This window comes from Suncus etruscus, chromosome 14 (assembly GCF_024139225.1).
Source record: "Suncus etruscus isolate mSunEtr1 chromosome 14, mSunEtr1.pri.cur, whole genome shotgun sequence".
Taxonomy (NCBI): domain Eukaryota; kingdom Metazoa; phylum Chordata; class Mammalia; order Eulipotyphla; family Soricidae; genus Suncus; species Suncus etruscus.
In genome coordinates this window covers 39,725,056-39,746,420 of record NC_064861.1, presented here as the reverse complement: position 1 = coordinate 39,746,420, position 21,365 = coordinate 39,725,056, and the positions used below count along the sequence as shown (strand labels likewise).

The window sequence follows — 21,365 nt, the reverse complement described above, 5'->3', positions numbered from 1 at the left end:
CTAAGCCATATTAACACCAAGTGGAATGTTCACATTAGATTAAAGGAATTAAACCTAAAAGGGGACTTTTTTAACTTTTCAATTTAAACCATTCCAATTTACAAAGTTATTCAGTTGGGTTTTAGACAGACAAATGTTTCAGGACCACCATTTTCAATCTCCTTCCACCAATGTCCCCAGATTCTATCCATGTCACCACCCCTTGCCTCCCAGCCTGCCATAATAGGTCTGTTTTTTTATTTAATTGTTGAAGTTTGGTCTCATGATTTCACTATTAACTCTTTTTTTGGGGGGTCGCATCCAGCAGCACTCAGGAGTTCCTCCTGAAATCGCTCCTGGGAGGCTCAGGGGACCATGTGGGATGCCGGGATTCGAAACACCGTTCTTCTGCATGCAAGGCAAACGCTTTACCTCCATGCTAACTCTCCGGCCCCTAGTTGTCCTTTTTTAATCCCACGATTGCACCTGAGACCCAAAAGGGAATTACTATCTTCGTGTGATAAAAATGACTTAGGAACTCACCCCTAAAAGCCCCTACAATCATGCTAAGCCAAACAGTGGCTTGACAGACTACCATTACCAGACTGCTGGCTATCCAGTCCTGGACAGACACAAAAAATCCCTCCCAATCTGTTTTCTAAATGGCTCGCAGAGTGCTGTTACTTCATAGGGTCTTTAATTTGCGTGTCAGTGAAAAGTAGAGCACACAGTGATGATAAACCTAAGTCACTGTCGTCATTATTCAACTTTCCACAGGTCCCCTAAACTTTAAAAGTGTCACCATCGTCATCATCCTCATCCTCGTCAATCACAAATACACTAGGCTCTGTCCTAAAGAGATTATTATTACTGCTATATTATTAAAACAAGTACAGTCACTTATTTTTTGTTTTGTATTTTTTGGGGGGAGGGGCCACACCCGGCCGACGCTCAGGGGTTCCTCCTGGCTCTGTGCTCAGAAATCGCTCCTGGCAGGCTCAGGGGACCATATGGGAAGCCGGGATTCGAACCACCGTTGGTCCTGGGTGGGCCCGCTTGCAAGGCAAACGCCCTATCACTATGCCATCTCTCCCGCACTACAGTCACTTCTTCTTATCCGCAGGTCCCGCGACAAAGGTTTTGCTCCAGAGGAGCGCACTAATCAGATCACGGATGCTCCGGGTCTGGTCTCCACTCCCAAACACTAGCGACACGGGAGGAGAAAGGCCAAGCTACTTCCGGCTCCTCAACGGCCTTCCTCGGGATCTCCATCCTCAGAGCGAACGAGCTAGCTAGCTCTGACCTCCGCCTTCCGCGAGCGTCGCCGTTCCCTACTGTGACGCAGGCGCACTCCGGAATCCCCGCCCACCTCGTGAAGGGGCGGGGGCACGTCGGTCTACGTATTGACGTCATAAGGGCGCGTTCGCGTCGTCGACGTGCTGACGTCAGCGGCCCGCTCTTCCGGCTCCTGTGCCTTTCCGCCGGCCTAAGGTCGTCCTGTGACCGACCATCTTGCGGGTTGGAGCGGTCGTCGCCATGTTGTCGGTCGCGGCTCGCTCGGGCCCTTTCGCTCCCGCCCTGTCGGCGACGTCCCGCGGGGTGGCGGGCGCGCTGCGGCCTCTCGTGCAGGCCTCGGTGCCCGCCGCCGCGAAGCCCCCCGTGCTGGACTTGAAGCCGACGTCGCTGTGCGGCCAGGCTGCGGGCCGTCCTCTGGCGGCCACCGTGGGCCTCAACGGTGAGCTGCGCTTCCGTCCTTGCACCTAGGGGACCACCGAGTAGACAGATCGAAGGGAGAGGGGCTCATGATAATTGGCGGCTGCCGTCCTGTGTGGGCTTTGGGTTCTTTGTCTCTAATGTGGGGGCGTCTCGATGTTGCTGGCTGGGCGATCCACAGTGGTACCCCAAGTCTCGTTCCAGGTCGGTGAAGTGAAAGAACTGGCTGAGCGTTCCAAAAAGTCCTTTTGGCTTTCCACCAAAATCTGGTGAACGCTTCTGCTTGCAGGTCAATTGACTTTGGGCCTATTGTATTCACTCTGAAATGCGTTGATTATACCCTGTCCCTTTTCAAGAACTCTGTCTTGAGGTTCAGATGGAGAATAATATGTAAAGCTATTAAGCACACATGCATTGGAGGACTTTAGCAATAATTAAAAAAAAAATGAGGGGGTATCTTTCCCCCACTCGTCACTGACCTTCATTGTCCTTATTGTCACCCAGTTCTCTCTTCAAAGTAAAACAAAAAAAATCTAAAAATTAAGAAGCAGTAACGTGCCCTTACGTTGTGTCGATTTTTCAGGCTTGGGCCAAAGTGGTTTTGTTTTTTTGTTTTTTTTTACACAAGTCAGTTTAATTTTGGAAGAGGAGCAGAGATTGATAGTTTCATAGGTGAATAACGCAGTTATTATAAAGAGCAGGTGCTCTTTTTTTTTTTTTTTACAGTCCTCCACTGACCAGCTTAGTTTATTGTGTGACTTGCTCATTTACATTGATTTGATGAACTTAAGCCAATCCCGAGACCCTCACTTATATTCATCAGATTTCCTTCAGTTTATATTTTTGCAGAGCCAGGATCTTTTCTATCTTGCATTCTTAATTAGGATGGATTAATGCAGTTTTGTAGTTGTTGATCCCTTTGTTTTTATAACACCTAATGGTACTTTTTTTTGGGGGGGTGTCACACCCGGCAGCGCTCAGGGATTACTCCTGGCTCTATGCTCAGAAATCGCTCCTGGCAGGCTCAGGGGACCATATGGGATGCGGGGATTCAAACAGCAGTCCTTCTGCATGCAAGGCACACTCCACCTCCATGCTATCTCTCCGGCCCCCCTAATGGTACTTTCAACTCTGCATTACACCATTTTTTGTTTGTTTGTTTTTGGGTCACACCCGGTGGAGCTCAGGGGTTACTCCTGGGTCTGCTTTCAGAAATCGCTCCTGATAGGCTCTGGGGACCACATGGGATGCTATGAATTGAACCAGGGTCTGTCCTGGGTTGATCGCATGCAAGACAAACACCCTACCTCTGTGCTATAGCTCTGGGCCCTCTGCATTTTTTTTTTTTAAGTTTTTGGGTCACACCCAGCGGTGCTCAGGGGTTACTCTTGGTTGTCTGCTCAGAAATAGCTCCTGGCAGGCACAGGGGACCATATGAGACACCAGGATTCGAACCAACCACCTTTGGTCCTGGACCGGCTGCAAACGCCGCTGTGCTATCTCTCTGGACCCTGCATTACACTCTTAATGATTACTCTGAACTTGAATTTGAGGGGATAAAAAATAGTTCCTTTACTTTTCTATCCCCACAACCTTGGATTTTGCTTACTCTTGAATTAAAATATTTATCAGGAAAGGAGGGACTGGAGAGATAGTATAACCAGTAGGGAAGTAGCAGACCCGGGTTCTTCTATTCCCTAGCATCTCATGCAGTACTATGAGCACTGAGGAGTAATTCCCGAGTGCAGAGCAAGTAATAATCCCTGAGCTCTGCTGAGTGTGCGCCCCCCCCCCCAAAATATATATATATGAATAAATAGGTAGTATGTTTTTGTCAGTGATTCCTCATGCTTTGGAGAAACTTCTGGAGTACTAATAGACTACCTATCCATCTAGATGTCTCTAGATTACTAGATTAAGAAGGAAATTTCAGTGGTGTATGTGAAAAATAAATTTGGCATTTTCCAACTAGCTAAATATTTCAGCTGGAAATTGAAGATTTAATCTAAGACCTGGTGAAGCCATAAGGCAATAACCTTCATGAGTGTCTGATTTTAATGCAGCACTAAGCATAGCTGTATCTGCTACTAAAAGTTACTCCTAATACAGTTTATGTTGATTGTACAGAGAATCGTTTTTGCAGTTAAAAAAATGTACTTGAAACGTAGATTTGGGACCGGAGTAGTGGTGCAGAGCAGTAAGGTGTCTGCCTTGCCGGCGCTAGCCTAGGATGGACCCAGGTTTGATCCCCTGCGTCCCATATGGTCCCTCAAACCAGGAGCGATTTCTGAGTGCATAGCCAGGAATAACCCCTGAAGGTTACAAGGTGTGGCCCAAAAAACCAAAAAGAAAAAAGTGGAATTGGAATTCTTTGCCTTGAAAAGAATGAAAGTGTCAAATACATTCTTATTAGTGTTTTATATGTATTTTATTTTCTTCATCAATCCCAGACAATGCAGAAATAATTTATACTTGATTCCAAATTCTAGTCTACACTGATCTGTTAGCATTACATAGAGTAATGTAGAGAGGTACACTTCATAATGTCACTTTGCCATAGTTCTCTATGGCAATTTGTTATTTTCTGTGACCTGGTCTTCTCCAAAATTGTTGATTTATTTAGTCAGAAAACTATTACATTAATTTTGGCTTTACCACTTTATGAAGTAATAGAAATACATTTTGTGATTATTTCTGTAGGAAGCAATATTTTTGGTTTTTTAGGGTCAAACCCAGCTTTGAGCTCAGAAATCATTCTTGCAGGCTCTGGGAACCACAGGGGATGCTAGGGATCAAATCTGCGTTGAGTGTGTATAAGGCAAACGCCCTACCGACTGTGCTACCACTCAGGCCCTGGAAGCAATTTTTTTTTTGTTTTTGGGTCACACCCAGCAGCGCTCAGGGATTACTCCTGGCTCTAAGCTAAGAAATCGCTCCTGGCAGGCTCGGGGGACCATATGGAATGCCAGTATGCAAACCACTGTCCTTCTGTGTCTAAGGCAAATGACCTACTGCTGTGCTATCTCTCTGGGCCCTGGAAGCAATTTTTTTAAATAATTATTTATTTAAACACCATAGTTACAAACATGTTCTTAATTGTGTTTCACCCCTTCAATTCATCATGCAAATATTTGGGGGGGGTTGGGGTTACACCCAGCAGTGCTCAGGGGTTACTCCTGCTCTGTGCTCAGAAGTCGCTCCTGGCTGGCTCGGGGGACCATATGGGATGCCGGGTTTCGAACTACCATCTGTCCTGGGTCTGCTGTGTGCAAGGCAAAACATCCTGTTGTGCTAATCTCTCTGACCCCAGAGGAATCAAATATTAAGTGAATAATTTTTAATGTTATAAGGAAGTTTGGGACAAATTTCCAATGTTGGATATGCAATTTTGAAAAATAATTTGCTTCCTGAAACATACTTAAAAATTATTATTTCCGGGGCCAGAGCGGTGGCACAGGCAGTAGGGTGTTTGCCTTGCACACACTAACCTACGGACCTCAGCTTAATCCCCCTGAGTCCCATATGGTCTCCCAGGAGTAACCCCTTAGTGTCACCAGGTATGGCCCAAAAACTAAAAACAAAGTTATTATTACCAGTAAGATCGTCTTTGTCATTTGAAAATGTTATGAAGAAAGACAGGTTTGTTTGATGGACTTGGCATTCAAAGTACTATAGTACAGTATTTATTTGCCTTTTTGGGGGAGGAGGGTTCTTGGTCACACTTGGTGGCACTCAGGGGTCACTCCTGGCTCTACGCTCAGAAGTTCCTGGTAGGCTTGGGGGACCATATGGGATGCCAGGATTCAAACCACCATTGGTCCTGGGTTGACCGCTTGCAAGGCAAACCGTGCTATCTCTCCAGCCCCTATTTGCTTCTTAGTTGATGTGAACATTTTACCTGTGTGTAACATGCAGTAGTGACCCAGTTGAGGGACCCACAGTAGTGAAAGTACCTGTTGCTCTTCACCAAAAGGGGCATGTGTGAACGTTTTCACTATTTCTTTCTTTACCAAATTGAAGAAGTGGTTCACTTTGGAAGGGTTTTTTTTGTGTTTTTGGTTTTGGTTTTGGTTTTGGGGTCACACCCGGCAGTGCTTAGGGATTACTCCTGGCTCTACACTCAGAAATCACTCCTGGCAGGCTCAGGGGACCCAGGAACCCTGGGATTCGAACCACTGTCCCTCTGCATGCAAGACAAACGCCCTACCTCCATGCTATCTTTCTGGCCCTCACTTTAGAAATTTTATCGGATTTTTGATAACTGCTCATTCTGATACTGATATCTTTCTCTAGGTTTTATTTGAATTAAAATAATAGTACTTTTGGAGATAGTGTTTGCCTTGCAAGTGACCAACCAAGGACCAGTATTGGTTCGAATCCCGGCATTTCATATGGTCCCCATGCCTGCCAGTAGCGATTTCTGAGCAGAGATCCAGGAGTAACCCTTGAGCACCGCCAGGTGTGGCCCAAAAACAAACAAAAAAATAAAATAAAATAATAGTACTTTTGGGACTAGAGCGGTGGCACAAACAGTAAGACGTCTGCCTTGCCCGAGCAAGCCTAGGACAGACCTCAGCTCGATCCCTGGTGTCCCATATAGTCTCCCAAGCCAGGAGTGATTTCTGAGCACATAGCCAGGAATAACCCGAGTGTCACCACGTGTTGCCCAAAAACCAAAAAAAAAAAAATAATAATGGTACTTTATACATTTAGGCGTACGTATACATTTATACGCCTAAAATAGAAATGTCGAGGTTTTTTTCCTCAACTAAAGTAAGAGCAGAATCTAATCTCTCTTTTTTTCTTTTTTTTTCTTTTTTTTTTTTGTGGGGGGGGTTGGGTTTTGGGTTTTTGGGTCACTCCTGGCAGGCTCAGGGGACCATATGGGATGCCAGGATTTGAACCACTGACTTTCTGCATTCAAGGCAAATGCCTTACCTCCATGCTATCTCTCCGACTTAGAAGCTAATCTCTTGATTAGCATTAGAGTTTTGGGACCATTCAAAATTCTCGGGAACATGGTAGAATTGTATAGGTTGAATCTCAAAATTTTAGATTTTAAAATATTGCTACATAAGGTATATAACTTAATGCACAATTATGAATTCTGAATTAGTGTAATAAAGAGGGGCTCAGTTTGTGTTTTAAGACTATCATGCCAACATGATGATGGACTTCACTATTAATATTTGCATATTGTCACTGGTTACTTTGATTACTTCAGACTATAGTGAATGTCATGTTTCACATTTTTATAATTTGACTTGCTTGTGAATCCGTATAATTCTATTTTTGATGTAGCCCTTCTTCGAATACTCATCTAATTGTATTTTTTAACATTTTTATCTTGTAGTTCCTGCTTCTGTCCGTTATTCTCATACAGACATCAGAGTGCCTGACTTCTCTGACTATCGTCGTGCTGAAGTGCTAGATAGTACAAAGTCTTCAAAAGATAGCAGCGAGGCTAGAAAAGGGTTCTCCTATTTGGTCACTGCAACAACTACTGTGGCTGTTGCATATGCAGCCAAGAATGTTGTCTCTCAATTCGTGTCCAGCATGAGTGCTTCTGCTGATGTGCTAGCCATGTCGAAAATTGAAATCAAGTTATCTGATATTCCAGAAGGCAAGAACATGGCTTTCAAATGGAGAGGCAAGCCCTTGTTTGTGCGACATAGAACCCAGAAGGAAATTGACCAGGAAGCTGCGGTTGAAGTGTCCCAGCTGAGGGACCCACAACATGACTTAGATCGAGTGAAGAAACCTGAGTGGGTTATTTTGATAGGTGTTTGCACTCATCTTGGTTGTGTGCCCATTGCAAATGCAGGAGATTTCGGTGGCTATTATTGCCCTTGCCATGGGTCGCACTATGATGCATCCGGCAGAATCAGAAAGGGACCCGCACCTCTCAACCTTGAAGTTCCCTCATATGAGTTCCCCAGTGATGATTTAGTGGTTGTTGGTTAGAGACTTGAAATCAGTTCATAGGCTTCTTCATGTACCTCTGAAGAGTTATTTGAAAAACAAGCCTTCCCCACTTCAAGCTACTTGATTTGAAATACTAAGAATTGCTAGTAATGTATTTGTAAACATTAGTGTGAAGTAAATTTAATGTTAAATACTTTTTAGCATTCACCTAATAAAACCACTGTTGAACATTGTTTAGCTAGCTCCAAGACATGAATGCAGCAGAGTCTTTATTATTTTAAATTAAAAATTACAGACCTGGATACATGTCATTTGTGAACTCTATAATTGACTATTTACTTTTGTGTCAGTGAGCTCTTGAGATGATGGAAATTTTTTTTTTTTTTTTTTTTTTTTTTTGGTTTTTGGGCCACACCCGGCGGTGCTCAGGGGTTACTCCTGGCTGTCTGCTCAGAAATAGCTCCTGGCAGGCACGGGGGACCATATGGGACACCAGGATTTGAACCAACCACCTTTGGTCCTGGATTGGCTGCTTGCAAGGCAAACGCTGCTGTGCTATCTCTCCGGGCCCGAGGTGATGGAAAATTTAAGTCATTTCAAGAAGTTTATAGCATTGGAAGCAACAGTAATATGCATGTCTTCCTTTTATGATCTTTTTTGGGGGGAGGAGGGTTTTCTATGCATTGTTGGGAATTGGAGTGGGAGGAAAAGGATTCCTCTTGAAACAAGCTAGATCTCTGTCTAAGACCCTGCATTGCTAGAGCTTACCCAAGCCACCCTAATGTTATACAAGTCCCTTCAGAACTATGCCAGGTCCTTTTCGAGGGATCATGAGTAGGATGGAATCACACTGGACTGTGTGCAAAAGCATGCACCTTAACTGCTTTTTATTATCTTGCTTCTGTTTTATTTTACACATGTGCCCTAGCTATATGATCTCCTTTGGCTATGTAATTTGTATAATTTTGAAGTAATTCTATTTTGCTAGAGTCCTAAATAGGATATTTGCATCCCAAATATCAAGTATCTACCAAAATAGAATATACTATTTGATATCCTCAGTTTTTTTTTTTTTTCATTTTTATTGTGGTCAAAGTGAAATACAATTATTTCACAGAAATATTTAAGGCACACAGTGACAATGAATGAGGAGCATTCCCACCACTAATGTTGTCTTCCCTCCATACCTGTTCCAGCATACATCCTATATCTCCCTCCTTTACCCTTCATAATGCTAGTGTAACTGTTACCCACTTGCACAGCTTGTTATAAATTGGTAAATATTTTTGTTGTTTTTTGGGCGCTCGGGTTATTCCTGGCTCTACACTCAGAAATCACTCCTGGCAGACTCGGGACCATATGGGATGCCAGGATTCGAACCACTGTCTGCATACAAGGCAAACGCCTTACCTCCATGCTATCTCTCTAGCCCCTGATATGCTCAATTTTTACATTCTTATTATTTTAATTCTAAAGCCCCAATTTTAGTGATTTTCAGCTTAGTGAAAAATCTTCAAATTTTGTCAATGGGGTACTTTGGTTCTAAGAGACAGTCCTAACATAAATTTAAGAGAAATAACAACTATTGCTGTGCTGCTGTTATTTTCTTTATTTACATGAATATTTCTCTAAATACTCTAGATAGTCAATGTCAAGAGACAGAAAGGGAAGGGACCAGAGAGTAGTACAGCAAACAGGGATATCTGATCCTCGGCAACCACATATCACTCCAGTACTGCCAGCAGTAAGCCCTGAGTCCAAAGTGTAAGGCCCAGAATCTGAACCCTTCAAAACAAAAACTGCTGAACAGGAGAAGGGGATCTGAAATAAAGATTATGTGGGTTAATTTTTGTTAGTCATATTGCAAAGTTTCTGTTAGATTTGCATTTGTTGAACCTGTGTCCATTAATTTTTTTTTGTTTTGTTTTTTTGGGCCACACCTGTTTGACGCACAGGGGTTACTCCTGGCTATGCGCTCAGAAATCACTCCTGGCTTGGGGGGACCATATGGGACGCCAGGGGATCAAACAGTGGTCCGTCCTACGGTAGTGCTTCAGACACCTTACCTCTAGCACCACCTCTCTGGCTATTAATTTCTTTTATAAAAAATTTAATTTTTATTAGCAAATCAGTAGGCTTTGGTTTACTTGTATTCTATTAAATTAGGTGTAATAAATGGGACATGAAACAATAGTACTAAGTCCTAAATCTCCGGAAATAGTGCGTACACAAACACGTGTGTATATGACACAATGGTGCCACATCTTTGCTGATTGGCTACTTTTTTTGTTTTTGGGCCACACCCAGCGGTGCTCAGGGGTTACTCCTGGCTATCTGCTCAGAAATAGCTGCTGGCAGGCACAGGGGACCATATGGGACGTCGGGATTCGAACCAACCACCTTAGGTCCTGGGTCGGCTGCTTGCAAGGCAAACGCTGCTGTGCTATCTCTCCGGCCCTGATTGGCTACTTTTTGATAAGCTCTTTTTATGGAGGACATTAGTCTATGTATAAAATTGGGGCCGGCGAGGTGGCGCTAGAGGTAAGGTGTCTGCCTCACAAGCGCTAGCCAAGGATCAGGACCTCGGTTCGATCCCCCGGCGTCGCATATGGTCCCCCCAAGCCAGGGGCGATTTCAGAGCGCTTAGCCAGGAGTAACCCCTGAGCATCAAACGGGGTGGCCCGAAAAACCAAAAAAAAAAAAAAAAATTAAGGAAGTTAGTGTTTTAAACTAGTGAGTCCTGAAGTATATAGGTGCAGAATATATGTTAATGGTGAGCATCTCATGACGTTCTCCTTGCCTTTTACATAGAAGCAAAGAGATATTGGTATGGGGGGCTGGAGCTCTACCTGCTACATTTTGTGCAAAGAGACACTTTCATGGGAGCATTTTGCTAAATGGACAGATAATACCTATATTAGTTTTACTTCACTTAAGCAAAGCCCTAAACATTGAAAGATAAAAATATATAGGGGGCGGAGCAATACCAGAGCAGTAAGGCATTGCCTTGCATGTGGCCAACACAGGATGAACCCCATTTCAATTCCTGGCATCCCATATGGTCCCCCTGAGCCTACCAAGAGCGACTTCTGAGCTCAAAGCCAGGAATAGCCCCTGAGCGTGACCCAAAAACCAAAAAAATGTATATATAGGACTCAGTTATCCTGAGATTAGATTAGTCATATTTTATTAGAAGTAATTATTGGAACTGTTCTGAACATGCCTTTTATTATGACTAAAAAATGAGATAATAGAAAGTAGCCCTTATTATTGGAAACATTGTGACTTACAAGGCCCTTTATAGTTGGGTTTCAGGCATATAGTGAATTAGAGCCAGTCCTACCACCAATGTCTTATTTCCCTCCACCATGTTCCCAGTGTATCTCATACCCAACACCCTTTGCCCCCAGCCTGCCAGTATAACAAAACAGGCTCATTTACTGTTTAGATTATTAAGAGTTTGGGTCTTTTGATTCCATTGTTGTTGACTTTGGCTTGGATATTTAGTTCCGTCCCTTGTTTTTAATCTCCACCAATGGACCTAAGACCACCTAGCCCTCATCCTTTCATAGTTGTGTTTCTCCTCCACTCAGTTTCTTTCCATCTCCTCACTATATTCTGGGGCCACGAGTGTTTGCGACATCTCACATTTAGACCATTGCAATTCTGCAATTCTTCATGGAGTTATTCTTAATACATATAAGTGGTATTCTGTAGTCTCCTGGCTTCATTTAACATAATACCTCTTATATATATATATATATATATATATATATATATATATATATATACACACACACACACACACACACATATACCTTCTCTTTCTGTCCATACAAATTGCATGATTTCATCATTCCTTACAGCTATATAGTCCATTGTATACATTTACCACGTCTTCATGATCCACTCACCCTTTTTTGGACATCTAGGTTGATTTCAAGACTTAGCTATTGTACCAAGTGCTGCAATGAATAGCAGTGTGCATACATCCTTTTGGATGAATGTTTTTCTGTCCTGGGGATAGATAACCCAAAGAGGGTTTGCTGGGTCGTATGGCAGCTCAATGTTGAGTTTACTAAGACCTCTCCATACTATTTTCCATAGGGGTTGAATCGATCAGCATTCTACCAATGGGTGAGAGTTCTTTTCTCACCACATCCCCTCCAACAGAGATTGTTCCCAGTATTTTTGATATGTGCCATCCTCAGTGGTGTTAGACGATATCTCATCTTGATTTGGATTTCCCTAATGATAAGTGATGAGCATTTTTCTCATGTGCCCGTTGGCCATCTGTTGTTCTGTTTATTTCCTCTCCTCATTTTTTGATGGGATTTTTTGTTTGTTTTTGTTTTGGGGTCACACCCGGCAGTGCTCAGGGGTTACTCCTAGCACTACGCTCAGAAATCACTCCTGGCAGGCTCAGAGGGCCATGTGGGATGCCGGGATTCGAACCATGGTTCTTCTGCATGCAAGGCAAATGCACTACCTCCATGCTATCTCTCTGGCCCCTTTTGATGGGATTTTTAGGTTTTGTAAAGTTAACCTTTGTGAGTAAGAAAGTAGACTTTAAAATAAAAAAGTAGACTTTTAAAATTTGTTAGGTAAAATACTCCACGACATTGAAACTAACGGCAGCTTTAAGGAGGAAACAGCACTCCAAGTGGAAGCAGAGATAAACAGAACTACATTAAGCTGAGAAGCTTCTATACATTAAAGAAAATAGTCCGAGGATACAAAACCCACCCACAAAATGGAAGAAACTATTCACCCAATACTCATCAGATAAGGGGCTAATATCTAAGATATATACAAGATACTGACAGAACTTGAAAAGAAAAAAAAATCTAACTCCATCTAAAAATGAGAAGAGGGGCCGGAGCAGTGGCGCAAATGGTAGGGCATTTGCCTTGTGTGCGCTAACCTAGGATGGACCACAGTTCAATCCCCCAGCGCCCTATGTGGTCCCCCAAACCAGGGCCGATTTCTGAGCGCATAGCCAGGATTAACCCCAGAGCATCACCAGGTGTGGCCCAAAAAACAAAAAAAAAAAAAAGAAGAAGAAGAAGAAGAAGAACAGATAATTCCTCAAAGAAATACAGATGGCCAAAAGGCACATGGAAAAAATGCTTCATGTCACTAATCATCAGGGAGATGCAAATCAAAACAACAATGAGGTACCATCTCACGCCACAGAGACTGACACACATCACAAAGAACAAGAACAATCATTGCTGGTGGGAATACCATCTAGTCTAGCCCTTATGGAAAACAATATGGAGAGTCCTCAAAAAACTGTAAATTGGGCCCGGAGAGATAGCACAGCAGCGTTTGCCTTGCAAGCAGCCAATCCAGGACCAAAGGTGGTTGGTTCGAATCCCGGTGTCCCATATGGTCCCCCGTGCCTGCCAGGAGCTATTTCTGAGCAAACAGCCAGGAGTAACCCCTGAGCACTGCCGGGTGTGACCCAAAAACCCAAAAAAAAAAAAAAAACTGTAAATTGAGCTCCCATATGATCCAGCTATACCACTCCTAGGGATGTACCCTAGGGACACAAAAAGAATACAAAAATCCCTTCCTCACATCTATATTCATTGCAGCACTATTTACAATAGCCAGACTATGGAAACCACCGAGATACCCTTTAACAGATGAATGGCTAAAGAAGCTGTGGTATATATACACAATAGAATATTATGCAGCCATCAGGAGAGATGAAGTCATGAAATTTTCCTATACATGGATGTACATGGAAACTGCTATGCTGAGTGAAATAAGCCAGAGGGAGACACAGAATAATCTCACGTATCTATGTGTTTTAAGAAAAATAGGGCCAGAGAGATAGCATGGAGGTAGAGCGTTTGCCTTGTATGCAAAAGGAGAGTGGTTCGAATCCCGGCATCCCAGAAGCCACAAATCCTTTTTACATGCTGACAGGTATTTTAGATCATGATCTCAACAGTATTCTTTCGAAATGGCATACATATTTTGTAAAAAAAAAAAAAAAAAAAAAAAAAAAAAAAAACAACTTGTAAATCTGTGTCTGTACTGTAAGAGTTATGTATTTCAAAAATTGAAGTCTCATAAAAACTTAAGATTTTTGTCAAAAAAAAAAAAAAAGAATCCGGGGCTGGAGAGATAGCATGGAGGTAAGGCGTTTGCCTTTCATGCAAGAGGTCATTGGTTCGAATCCCAGCGTCCCATATGGTCCCCCGTGCCTGCCAGGAGCAATTTCTGAGCATGGAGCCAGGAGTAACCCCTGAGCACTGCCGGGTGTGACCCAAAAACCACAAAAAAAAAAAAAAAAAAAGAATCCCCAGAGATGAGGGCTGGAAGGACCAATACACAACATGAAGCTTACCACAAAAAGTGGTGAGTGCAGTTAGAAAAATAACTACACTAACCACTACCATAACAATGTTAATGAGCAGAAGTAGAATGCCTGTCTCCAATACAGGCAGAGAGTGGGGAGGAGGGAGATAAGGGGGCATTGGTGAAGGGGGGTGTTCTTTGTATGACTGAAACCAAACTACAATCATGTTTTTAATCACGGTGTTTAAAAAAAATAAAATATGGGGCCGGAGAGATAGCATGGAGGTAAGGCGTTTGCCTTTCGTGCAGAAGGTCATTGGTTCAAATCCCGGCATCCCATATGGTCCCCCGAGCCTGCCAGGAGCAATTTCTGAGCATAGAGCCAGGAGTAACCCCTGAGCGCTGCCAGATGTGACCCAAAAACCAAAATAAATAAATAAATAAATAAAATAAAGTAAAATACGGGGCCAGAGAGATAGCACAGCGGCGTTTGTCTTGCAAGCAGCCAACCCAGGACCTAAGGTGGTTGGTTCGAATCCCAGTGTCCCATATGGTCCCCCGTGCCTGCCAGGAGCTATTTCTGAGCAGATAGCCAGGAGTAACACCTGAGCACAGCTGGGTGTGGCCCAAAAACCATAAATAAATAAATAAATAAATAAATAAATAAATAAATAAATAAAATACATTCATATATAGCAACAAATTTGCATTGGTCTTTATGAACATGATTTTCTTAGTATATAAAGTATATATACTTTATATAAAAATATAAAATGTAGGGGCCGGAGAGATAGCATGGAGGTAAGGCGTTTGCCTTTCATGCAGGAGGTCATCGGTTCGAATCCCGGCGCCCCATATGGTCCCCTGTGCCTGCCAGGAGCAATTTCTGAGCATGGAGCCAGGAAAAACCCCTGAGCACTGCCGGGTGTGACCCAAAAACCACAAAAAAAAAATATATAAAATGTAAAACAATATATATAAAATATATATATTTCTTTTTCAGTATGTATGACAAAATATGCTTAGTATATTAATTTTTCTAAAGAGTAAATATAAAAAAATTCTGAGCTCATAGGAGTTCATAGCCAGGAATAACCCCTGAGCATCACTGAGTGTGGCCAAAAAAAGTATCTAATATCTAATGCTGCTATTTTTTTGTACATACAGAAAATGAGGTATGTAGAAGTCCCTTGTCTATAGTCACAGCTGGTAGGTTAGTGGAGCTAAACTTTTATTTAAATCAAGGAGTCTGAGTCACAACCAATAATCTATACTACCAATGCTTTGAGACCTTGTCAATTATAATTTGTTATATAGGCCCGGAGAGATAGCACAGCGGTGTTTGCCTTGCAAGCAGCGGATCCAGCACCAAAGGTGGTTGGTTCAAATCCCGGTGTCCCGTATGGTCCCACGTGCCTGCCAGGAGCTATTTCTGAGCAGACAGCCAGGAGTAACCCCTGAGCACCGCCGGGTGTGGCCCAAAAACCAAAAAAAAAAAAAAATTTTTTTCTTATAGAGAGATTTACTAAATTATGACTTGTTTTGTTTTGTTTGGTTGGTTTTTGGTCACACCCAGAGGTGCTCAGGGTTACTCCTGGCTCTGCGCTCAGAAATTGCTCCTGGCAGGCACGGGGGACCATATGGAATTTTGAACCACCATTCAGCTGCTTGCAAGGCAAATGCCCTACAGTTCTGCTATCTCTCCGGTCCCTAAATTATGACTTATTAGGTACATGGGAGAAGATAGACAACAACTATGAGTTCAAGGACAGTTTTTTTTTGTTTGTTTTTTGGCCACACCTGGTGATGCTCAGGGTTTACTCCTGGCTATGCGCTCAGAAATTGCTCCTGGCTTGGGGAACCATTTGGGACGCCAGGGGATTGAACCACAGTCCGGCCTAGGCTAAGCGTGGGCGAGGCAGACGCCTTACTGCTTGTGCCACCGCTCCAGTCCTGGCCCCAAATTTAAATGTTTTTATAGCAAAAGAAACAATTTAAAGTTAAAATATATGCTGCTGATTGGGAGAAAATGTTTGAACACAATACAGCAAGTAATAGTTTAGTACTCAAGATATACAAAGCTAAAGATCAAAAACAATAATTCAATGACCACATTTAAAAACAGGAAGAGGGGTGCTCACTTCGGCAGCACATATACTAAAATTGGAATAATACAGAGAAGATTAGCATGGCCCCTGCGCAAGGATAACACGCAAATTCGTGAAGCGTTCTATATTAAAAAAAATAAAATAGAAAGGGGCCAGAGTAATGGCTGCAGTGGTAGGGCTTTTGCCTTGCACAGGCTGATCAAGGTCGGACGAACAGTGGTTCTAAGAATGAATAAGTGGGGCCTAAGAGATAGCACAGAGGTAAGGCATTTGCCTTGCACGTAGCCAACTCGAGACGGACCGGGTTTGATTCCTGGCATCCCATATAGTCCCCCAAGCCTCCTAGAATCGATTTCTGAACGAAGAGCCAAGAACTCCTGAGTGCAAAAAAAGAACAAAAAACCAAAACAAAACAAAGAAAGTCAGTTACCAGCCACTAGAGGGCAGTTGGGGCCTGGTGTATATAAAATTCAGGGACTGATGTGCTGGGGATTTGGGAAAGGAGACTGCTACTTCCACAGGATGGTTGCTGTCTAATTGCTGGAGAAACTATTTGCTGAATTCCAGGCTCCTGCTGGGTTTTGTTTGTTTGTTTGTTTGTTTGTTTGTTTTGCTGCCTTCCCTACTGGTCTGCGCCTAACAGTTACACTATATGACCTGATGATCTTACTGCTTGGTGTATATCCACAAGATGCAAAAACATCTAAAAAAGTACATATACAGGGGCCCGAGAGATAGCATGGAGGTAAGGCATTTGCTTTTCATGCAGGAGGTCATCGGTTCGAATCCCGGCGCCCCATATGGTCCCCTGTGCCTGCCAGGAGCAATTTCTGAGCCTAAAGCCAGGAATAACCCCTGAGCACTGCTGGGTGTGACCCAAAAACCACAAAAAATATATACATATACATTCTATATTCATTGCCATGCTTAGTACTATAGTCAGATTATGGACACACATTCTGTGAAAAAATGAAGCTGTGGTAAACATACATAATGTAATACTAAGTGGCCACAAGGAATGATGTGATGAAGTCATGCAGTTTGTTGCAATTTGGATGAAACTGGAGGATCTTAAGTAAAATAAGTCAGGAGAAGAAAAATAATGGATGTTCTCACTATTCTGTGCTATATAAAAGAATAACATGTCAAGAGAGTGGTGAGTATTAAAGCACTGTCTCCAAATTATAAACTGAAGGGAGGAGAGAGATGGGTGGGGTGAAGTAAGAAAAGAAAGTAACGCAGGGACAAGAATCAGAAGCTTTTTGACTCCTCTATGGGGTAGATGTCTAAACCACTAGACCCAAACTACAATAATTAAACTTAAAATCTGTCCAGGAATTATGATGAAGGGGTGGGAAATCTGGGATCCATTATATTTGCCACAGTCCATGTAAGATTTCAATGTAAATCATCTGTTCTTTAGTATCTTATTTCTAATATGAAATGCAATGGATATCAGTTTACTATTCTTACCATTTTTTCCTATTTTATGTTTATGTCCACAGATAACAATGGGATATGCAACTGCATGCCATAAACTTTCCTGCTACAGAGCTCATTCATCAACTATTTAATTGCAATTTCTTTTTTTTTTTTTTTTGGTTTTGGGGCCACACCCAGTGACACTCAGGGGTTACTACTGGCATTGCACTCAGAAATTGCTCCTAGGGCCAGAGAGATAGCATGGAGGTAAGGCATTTGCCTTTCATGCAGAAGGACGGTGGTTCGAATCCCAGCATCCCATATGATCCTGTGGCTGCCAGAGGTGATTTCTGAGCCTAGAGCCAGGAGTAACCCCTGAGCACTGAAATGAAATTGCTCCAGAAATTGCTCCTGGCTTAGGGGACCATATGGAATGCCGGTGATTGAACCCAGATTAGTCCTGGGTCAGGCACATGCAAAGCAAATGCCCTACCACTGTGCTATCACTTCCGCCCTTTTTTTAATGCAATTTCTTTCTTTCTTTCTTTCCTTTCTTTCTTTCTTTTTTTTTTTTTTTTTGGTTTTTGGGTCACACCCGGCAGTGCTCAGGGGTTAACTCCTGGCGCTACTCTCAGAAATTGCCCCTGGCAGGCACGGGAGACCATGTGGGATGCCGGGATTCGAACCACTGTCCTTCTGCATGTAAGGCAAAAGCTTTACCTCCATGCTATCTCTCTGGCCCCCCTTAGATGGTCTTATGGCAAGATGCTTCATGGGTAGTGTCTCCTTGTTTTTAGGCCAAAGTTTTTTCCTTTCTATTTTTCCCAATTTTTGCTGTGCCTATGCAAAAACAAGAACAAACAAAACAAAACACCTGCCACACATCCCTTTGTTTTATATTTGCATTTCATATATATATATGAAATATATATATATGAAATATATATATATATGGGATGCCGGGATTTGAACCACCAACTTTCTACATGAAAGGCAAACGCCCTGTATTTCTTATATTTTTAAATAGGGGCTCCCGCCTTTTTCATAGAATGGGAACATAGATTACTTTGTTTTACCACATATTTTCTTTTTTTTTTTTTTTGGTTTTTGGGCCACACCGGTGACGCTCAGGGGTTACTCCTGGCTATGCGCTCAGAAGTTGCTCCTGGCTTGGGGGACCATATGGGACGCCGGGGGATCGAACCGCGGTCCGTCCTATGCTAGCGCAGGTAAGGCAGGCACCTTACCATTAGCGCCACCGCCCGGCCCCTTACCACATATTTTCTATAAACAAAAGAATGAAGGAATAAAGAAAGGCTGGGGGCCAGGAGCCAAGTGATCTCAGATGCATTAAAGTGGGGTGGGGGAATGACAGAAGTATAAATATCCAAGTGAAAGTCAATGACAATAGAATTAAGAAACCTAAACTTTAACAATCTAACTGAAATGGGCTTGTCATACTGGCAGGCCACGGGGCCAAAGGTGGTGGTATAGGATGCACTCTGGGTCCATTGGTGGAGGGAGGTTGAATGACACTGGTGGGATTGACCCTGACTCATTGTATATATGAAATTCAACTCTGAAGGATTCTGTAGATCACAATTGTTTGAATAAGATAAAATTTAAAAATAAATAAACAAAAAAGAAAAATATGCTGGGACTTCCTCAATCTAGTATAATCTGTAGAAATTGAACACATCTCCCTTGGAACGGGAAGGGTCCCATCTGCTTGTGCAGGAATGTTCCTCAACCGCGTGTCCCGTAGAGCTCCCACTGAGGAAACTGAGGCACTGACTGCAGAATGGGGTTCCAGGATAAAAGCAAATGCGGGGGGGGGGGGGTTTGCCCAATCCCGAGTCGTTCCTCGGAAACCTCCTCCGCTCCCCGCCCAGGTCCCGCCCCACACGCCACGCGCCCGCCCTTCCGACCCGCACCCAGTAGGCCTCCAGCAGCAGCCTCGGGCCTTCCTGCAGCAGCGGACACGCGCCCTTTGGTGGGATGGGCAGCTCCGAGTGGCCGGAGCGGAGGAGGGCGAGGAGGGACTGGCCCGAGATCGGGAGGAATCCCAGGGTTGGGAGGGGGGGGGTTGGGGGGTGCGGTCATCCCGGCAGGTTCACGGCCCCCTGCAGAGGTGCTGTGAGTGGAGGTTGTCCGTGGAGGCGACGGGCTGGGGTGGGCCAGGAGAGGTGCTGGGGGCGACGCCGGGACAGGGGTGTGGCCGGGGTGGAGGCGGTGCTGGGATAGGGGCGGCGGGCAGCCCAGCCTCAGTTCCGCAGTTGCTTGGGCATGAGTGGTTCGCGGCTACGAACGCTGCAAGGACACCTGTGCTCCCCGGAGGTAAGGGCTGGCCTGGACTCACGATCTCCCGCTGCCCAGAGCCAGAGGCCAGGGCGAGGTTTACAAGACCTGGCCCCGCCGACGAGGGGTACCGAGTGGCTGCATGAGGGGCCAGCATAGTGGGCACGGGTCTCTGCAGCCACTAGGGGATGGGTCCAGGCCTAGCCCTAACCCTTCGGGCTGATTCAGCGGGCCCAGCAGTTGATATACCCCGGAGAAGGCCTCCCACTCACCCCTAACCTCCCGCTGGCCCAGGGCCGAGCCATGGAACACACTACAAGCCTACTGACCACACATGTGCTGGACACCGCCTCAGGACTCCCGGCCCAAGGCCTGTGCCTGCAACTCTCCAGGCTCGAGGACCATGGCCGGCTGTGGACAGAGCTGCGGAAAAGGTAAATGGCAGAGCTGCGGGAGCTTGTGGGGGTTCCAACCTGCCCCAACCAGAGGCCAAACCTAAGTCCTGACCTGCCCCATCCCAGAGGACAAAGGGCAGGGCTGACAGTGTTGGAAGGCCCTGGGGCTGCGCTCACTGTCAACAGGTTAACTGGAACCTGACTAACTTCTTGGCAGGCAGTTTCTTTTCTATTCCCCATGGGGCAGCACTAAAGTGGGAAGGGCCCTAGGCTCTGGGGTGGGGTAGGGTGAGGTGGGGTGGGGTGGGGTTGGGTGAGGGTTAGGGTTAGCCCTGGGCCTAGCAACCTGACCCTTCTCACTGGGCTCAGCAGAAATGCTGCTTGGGGTGTTGAGTGCAGCTGGACACGGGCACGAGGTGACAGGAATTTGGGCACAACTATTAATCTGATCTGAAGAGTACTACCCACTTTTATGTTCATGAAGTCTGTAAAGATGGGCAACTAGGGAGGAAACCCAAGTACCCAGACATCAGCCCTAAAGTTTCTGTTGCTGGGGGTAGTTGTGAGAAATTGTTCTGCAGGCCTGTCCCCTGCCCCCACCCCCAATGGCTGTGCTGATCTAGCACATCAAGCCAGGGGCACCTCACCCTCAGCTTTCTGAACTCTCCCAGCTACACAGACACAGATGGGCGCTGCCCTGGGCTACTGCCCCCAGGCCAGATGAAGGTGGGCACCTATAAACTGTTCTTCGACACTGAGAGCTACTGGAGGAAGAGAGGCCAGGAGAGCTTCTACCCCTATGTGGAGGTGAGGCCTCATCCCCCCATATTCCCTGCCAAGCTCACCTGCTTTGAAGTCCCAGAAGAAAGGTCTTTGGGCCCCTTTAAACACACCCAATCTATCCCTGCCTTGTGTGACTCAGCCCCTTGTGGATACTGGAGCCTTCCAAGCCAGCCTAGCTACCTCCCACTCACCTGGCCTGCAGGGGCCTCACAAGACTCGGTCTATCCTCTAGTCTTCGGACTTCTGGCGATGAGTTCCATGGGAGGGTGAGAGGCAGCCACTCACAGCCATGTGTGGATCCCACCCCCTCCTTTGGTCCTTTCTCTCCCCCTCCAGGTCGTCTTCACCATCAAGGATGAGACCCACAAGTTCCATGTGCCCCTGCTGCTAAGTCCATGGTCCTATACCACATACCGAGGGAGCTAGAGGC

At 44.7% G+C, this 21,365-nt stretch overlaps 3 protein-coding genes and 1 non-coding gene across 7 annotated transcripts in view; 3 read left to right on the top strand and 1 right to left on the bottom strand.

Annotated features, from left to right (window-relative positions):
• GPT2 (glutamic--pyruvic transaminase 2) overlaps window positions 1-21,365 on the bottom strand; it is a 690,974-nt gene that overhangs the window by 640,173 nt on the left and 29,436 nt on the right. The gene's annotated exons all lie outside the window — the stretch shown is intronic.
• On the top strand, window positions 1,436-7,928 carry LOC126027263 (cytochrome b-c1 complex subunit Rieske, mitochondrial). The gene is made up of 2 exons (XM_049786261.1): window positions 1,436-1,714; window positions 7,046-7,928. Exons 1-2 carry the CDS (start codon window positions 1,516-1,518, stop codon window positions 7,654-7,656), a joined length of 810 nt encoding a protein of 269 aa, XP_049642218.1. The 5' UTR covers window positions 1,436-1,515; the 3' UTR covers window positions 7,657-7,928.
• On the top strand, window positions 16,063-16,169 carry LOC126029079 (U6 spliceosomal RNA). The gene has a single exon (XR_007502736.1). It is a non-coding gene; the product is annotated as a U6 spliceosomal RNA (small nuclear RNA).
• On the top strand, window positions 19,676-21,361 carry LOC126027265 (5-hydroxyisourate hydrolase-like). 4 transcript variants are annotated; one of them, XM_049786266.1, is made up of 4 exons: window positions 19,676-19,796; window positions 20,052-20,191; window positions 20,824-20,959; window positions 21,272-21,361. In XM_049786266.1, the coding sequence occupies exons 1-4, from the start codon at window positions 19,746-19,748 to the stop codon at window positions 21,359-21,361; spliced, it is 417 nt and encodes a 138-aa protein (XP_049642223.1). In that variant the 5' UTR covers window positions 19,676-19,745. The 4 variants fall into 4 exon arrangements, with proteins under 4 accessions (XP_049642223.1, XP_049642222.1, XP_049642221.1 ...); XM_049786265.1 differs by having other exon boundaries at window positions 20,806-20,959; XM_049786264.1 differs by lacking the exon at window positions 21,272-21,361 and having other exon boundaries at window positions 20,824-21,263.

What these genes read in the sequence shown, in the direction of transcription:
- LOC126027263 (XM_049786261.1), top strand. Translation starts at nt 1,516, where the DNA reads ATGTTGTCGGTCGCGGCTCGCTCGGGCCCTTTCGCTCCCGCCCTGTCG. An exon ending in GGCCACCGTGGGCCTCAACG is followed by an intron (nt 1,715 to 7,045) that starts GTGAGCTGCGCT and finishes TTTATCTTGTAG; the next exon opens with TTCCTGCTTCTGTCCGTTAT.
- LOC126027265 (XM_049786263.1), top strand. Translation starts at nt 19,746, where the DNA reads ATGAGTGGTTCGCGGCTACGAACGCTGCAAGGACACCTGTGCTCCCCG. An exon ending in GACACCTGTGCTCCCCGGAG is followed by an intron (nt 19,797 to 20,051) that starts GTAAGGGCTGGC and finishes CCGCTGGCCCAG; the next exon opens with GGCCGAGCCATGGAACACAC. An exon ending in TGGACAGAGCTGCGGAAAAG is followed by an intron (nt 20,192 to 20,805) that starts GTAAATGGCAGA and finishes CCTCACCCTCAG; the next exon opens with CTTTCTGAACTCTCCCAGCT.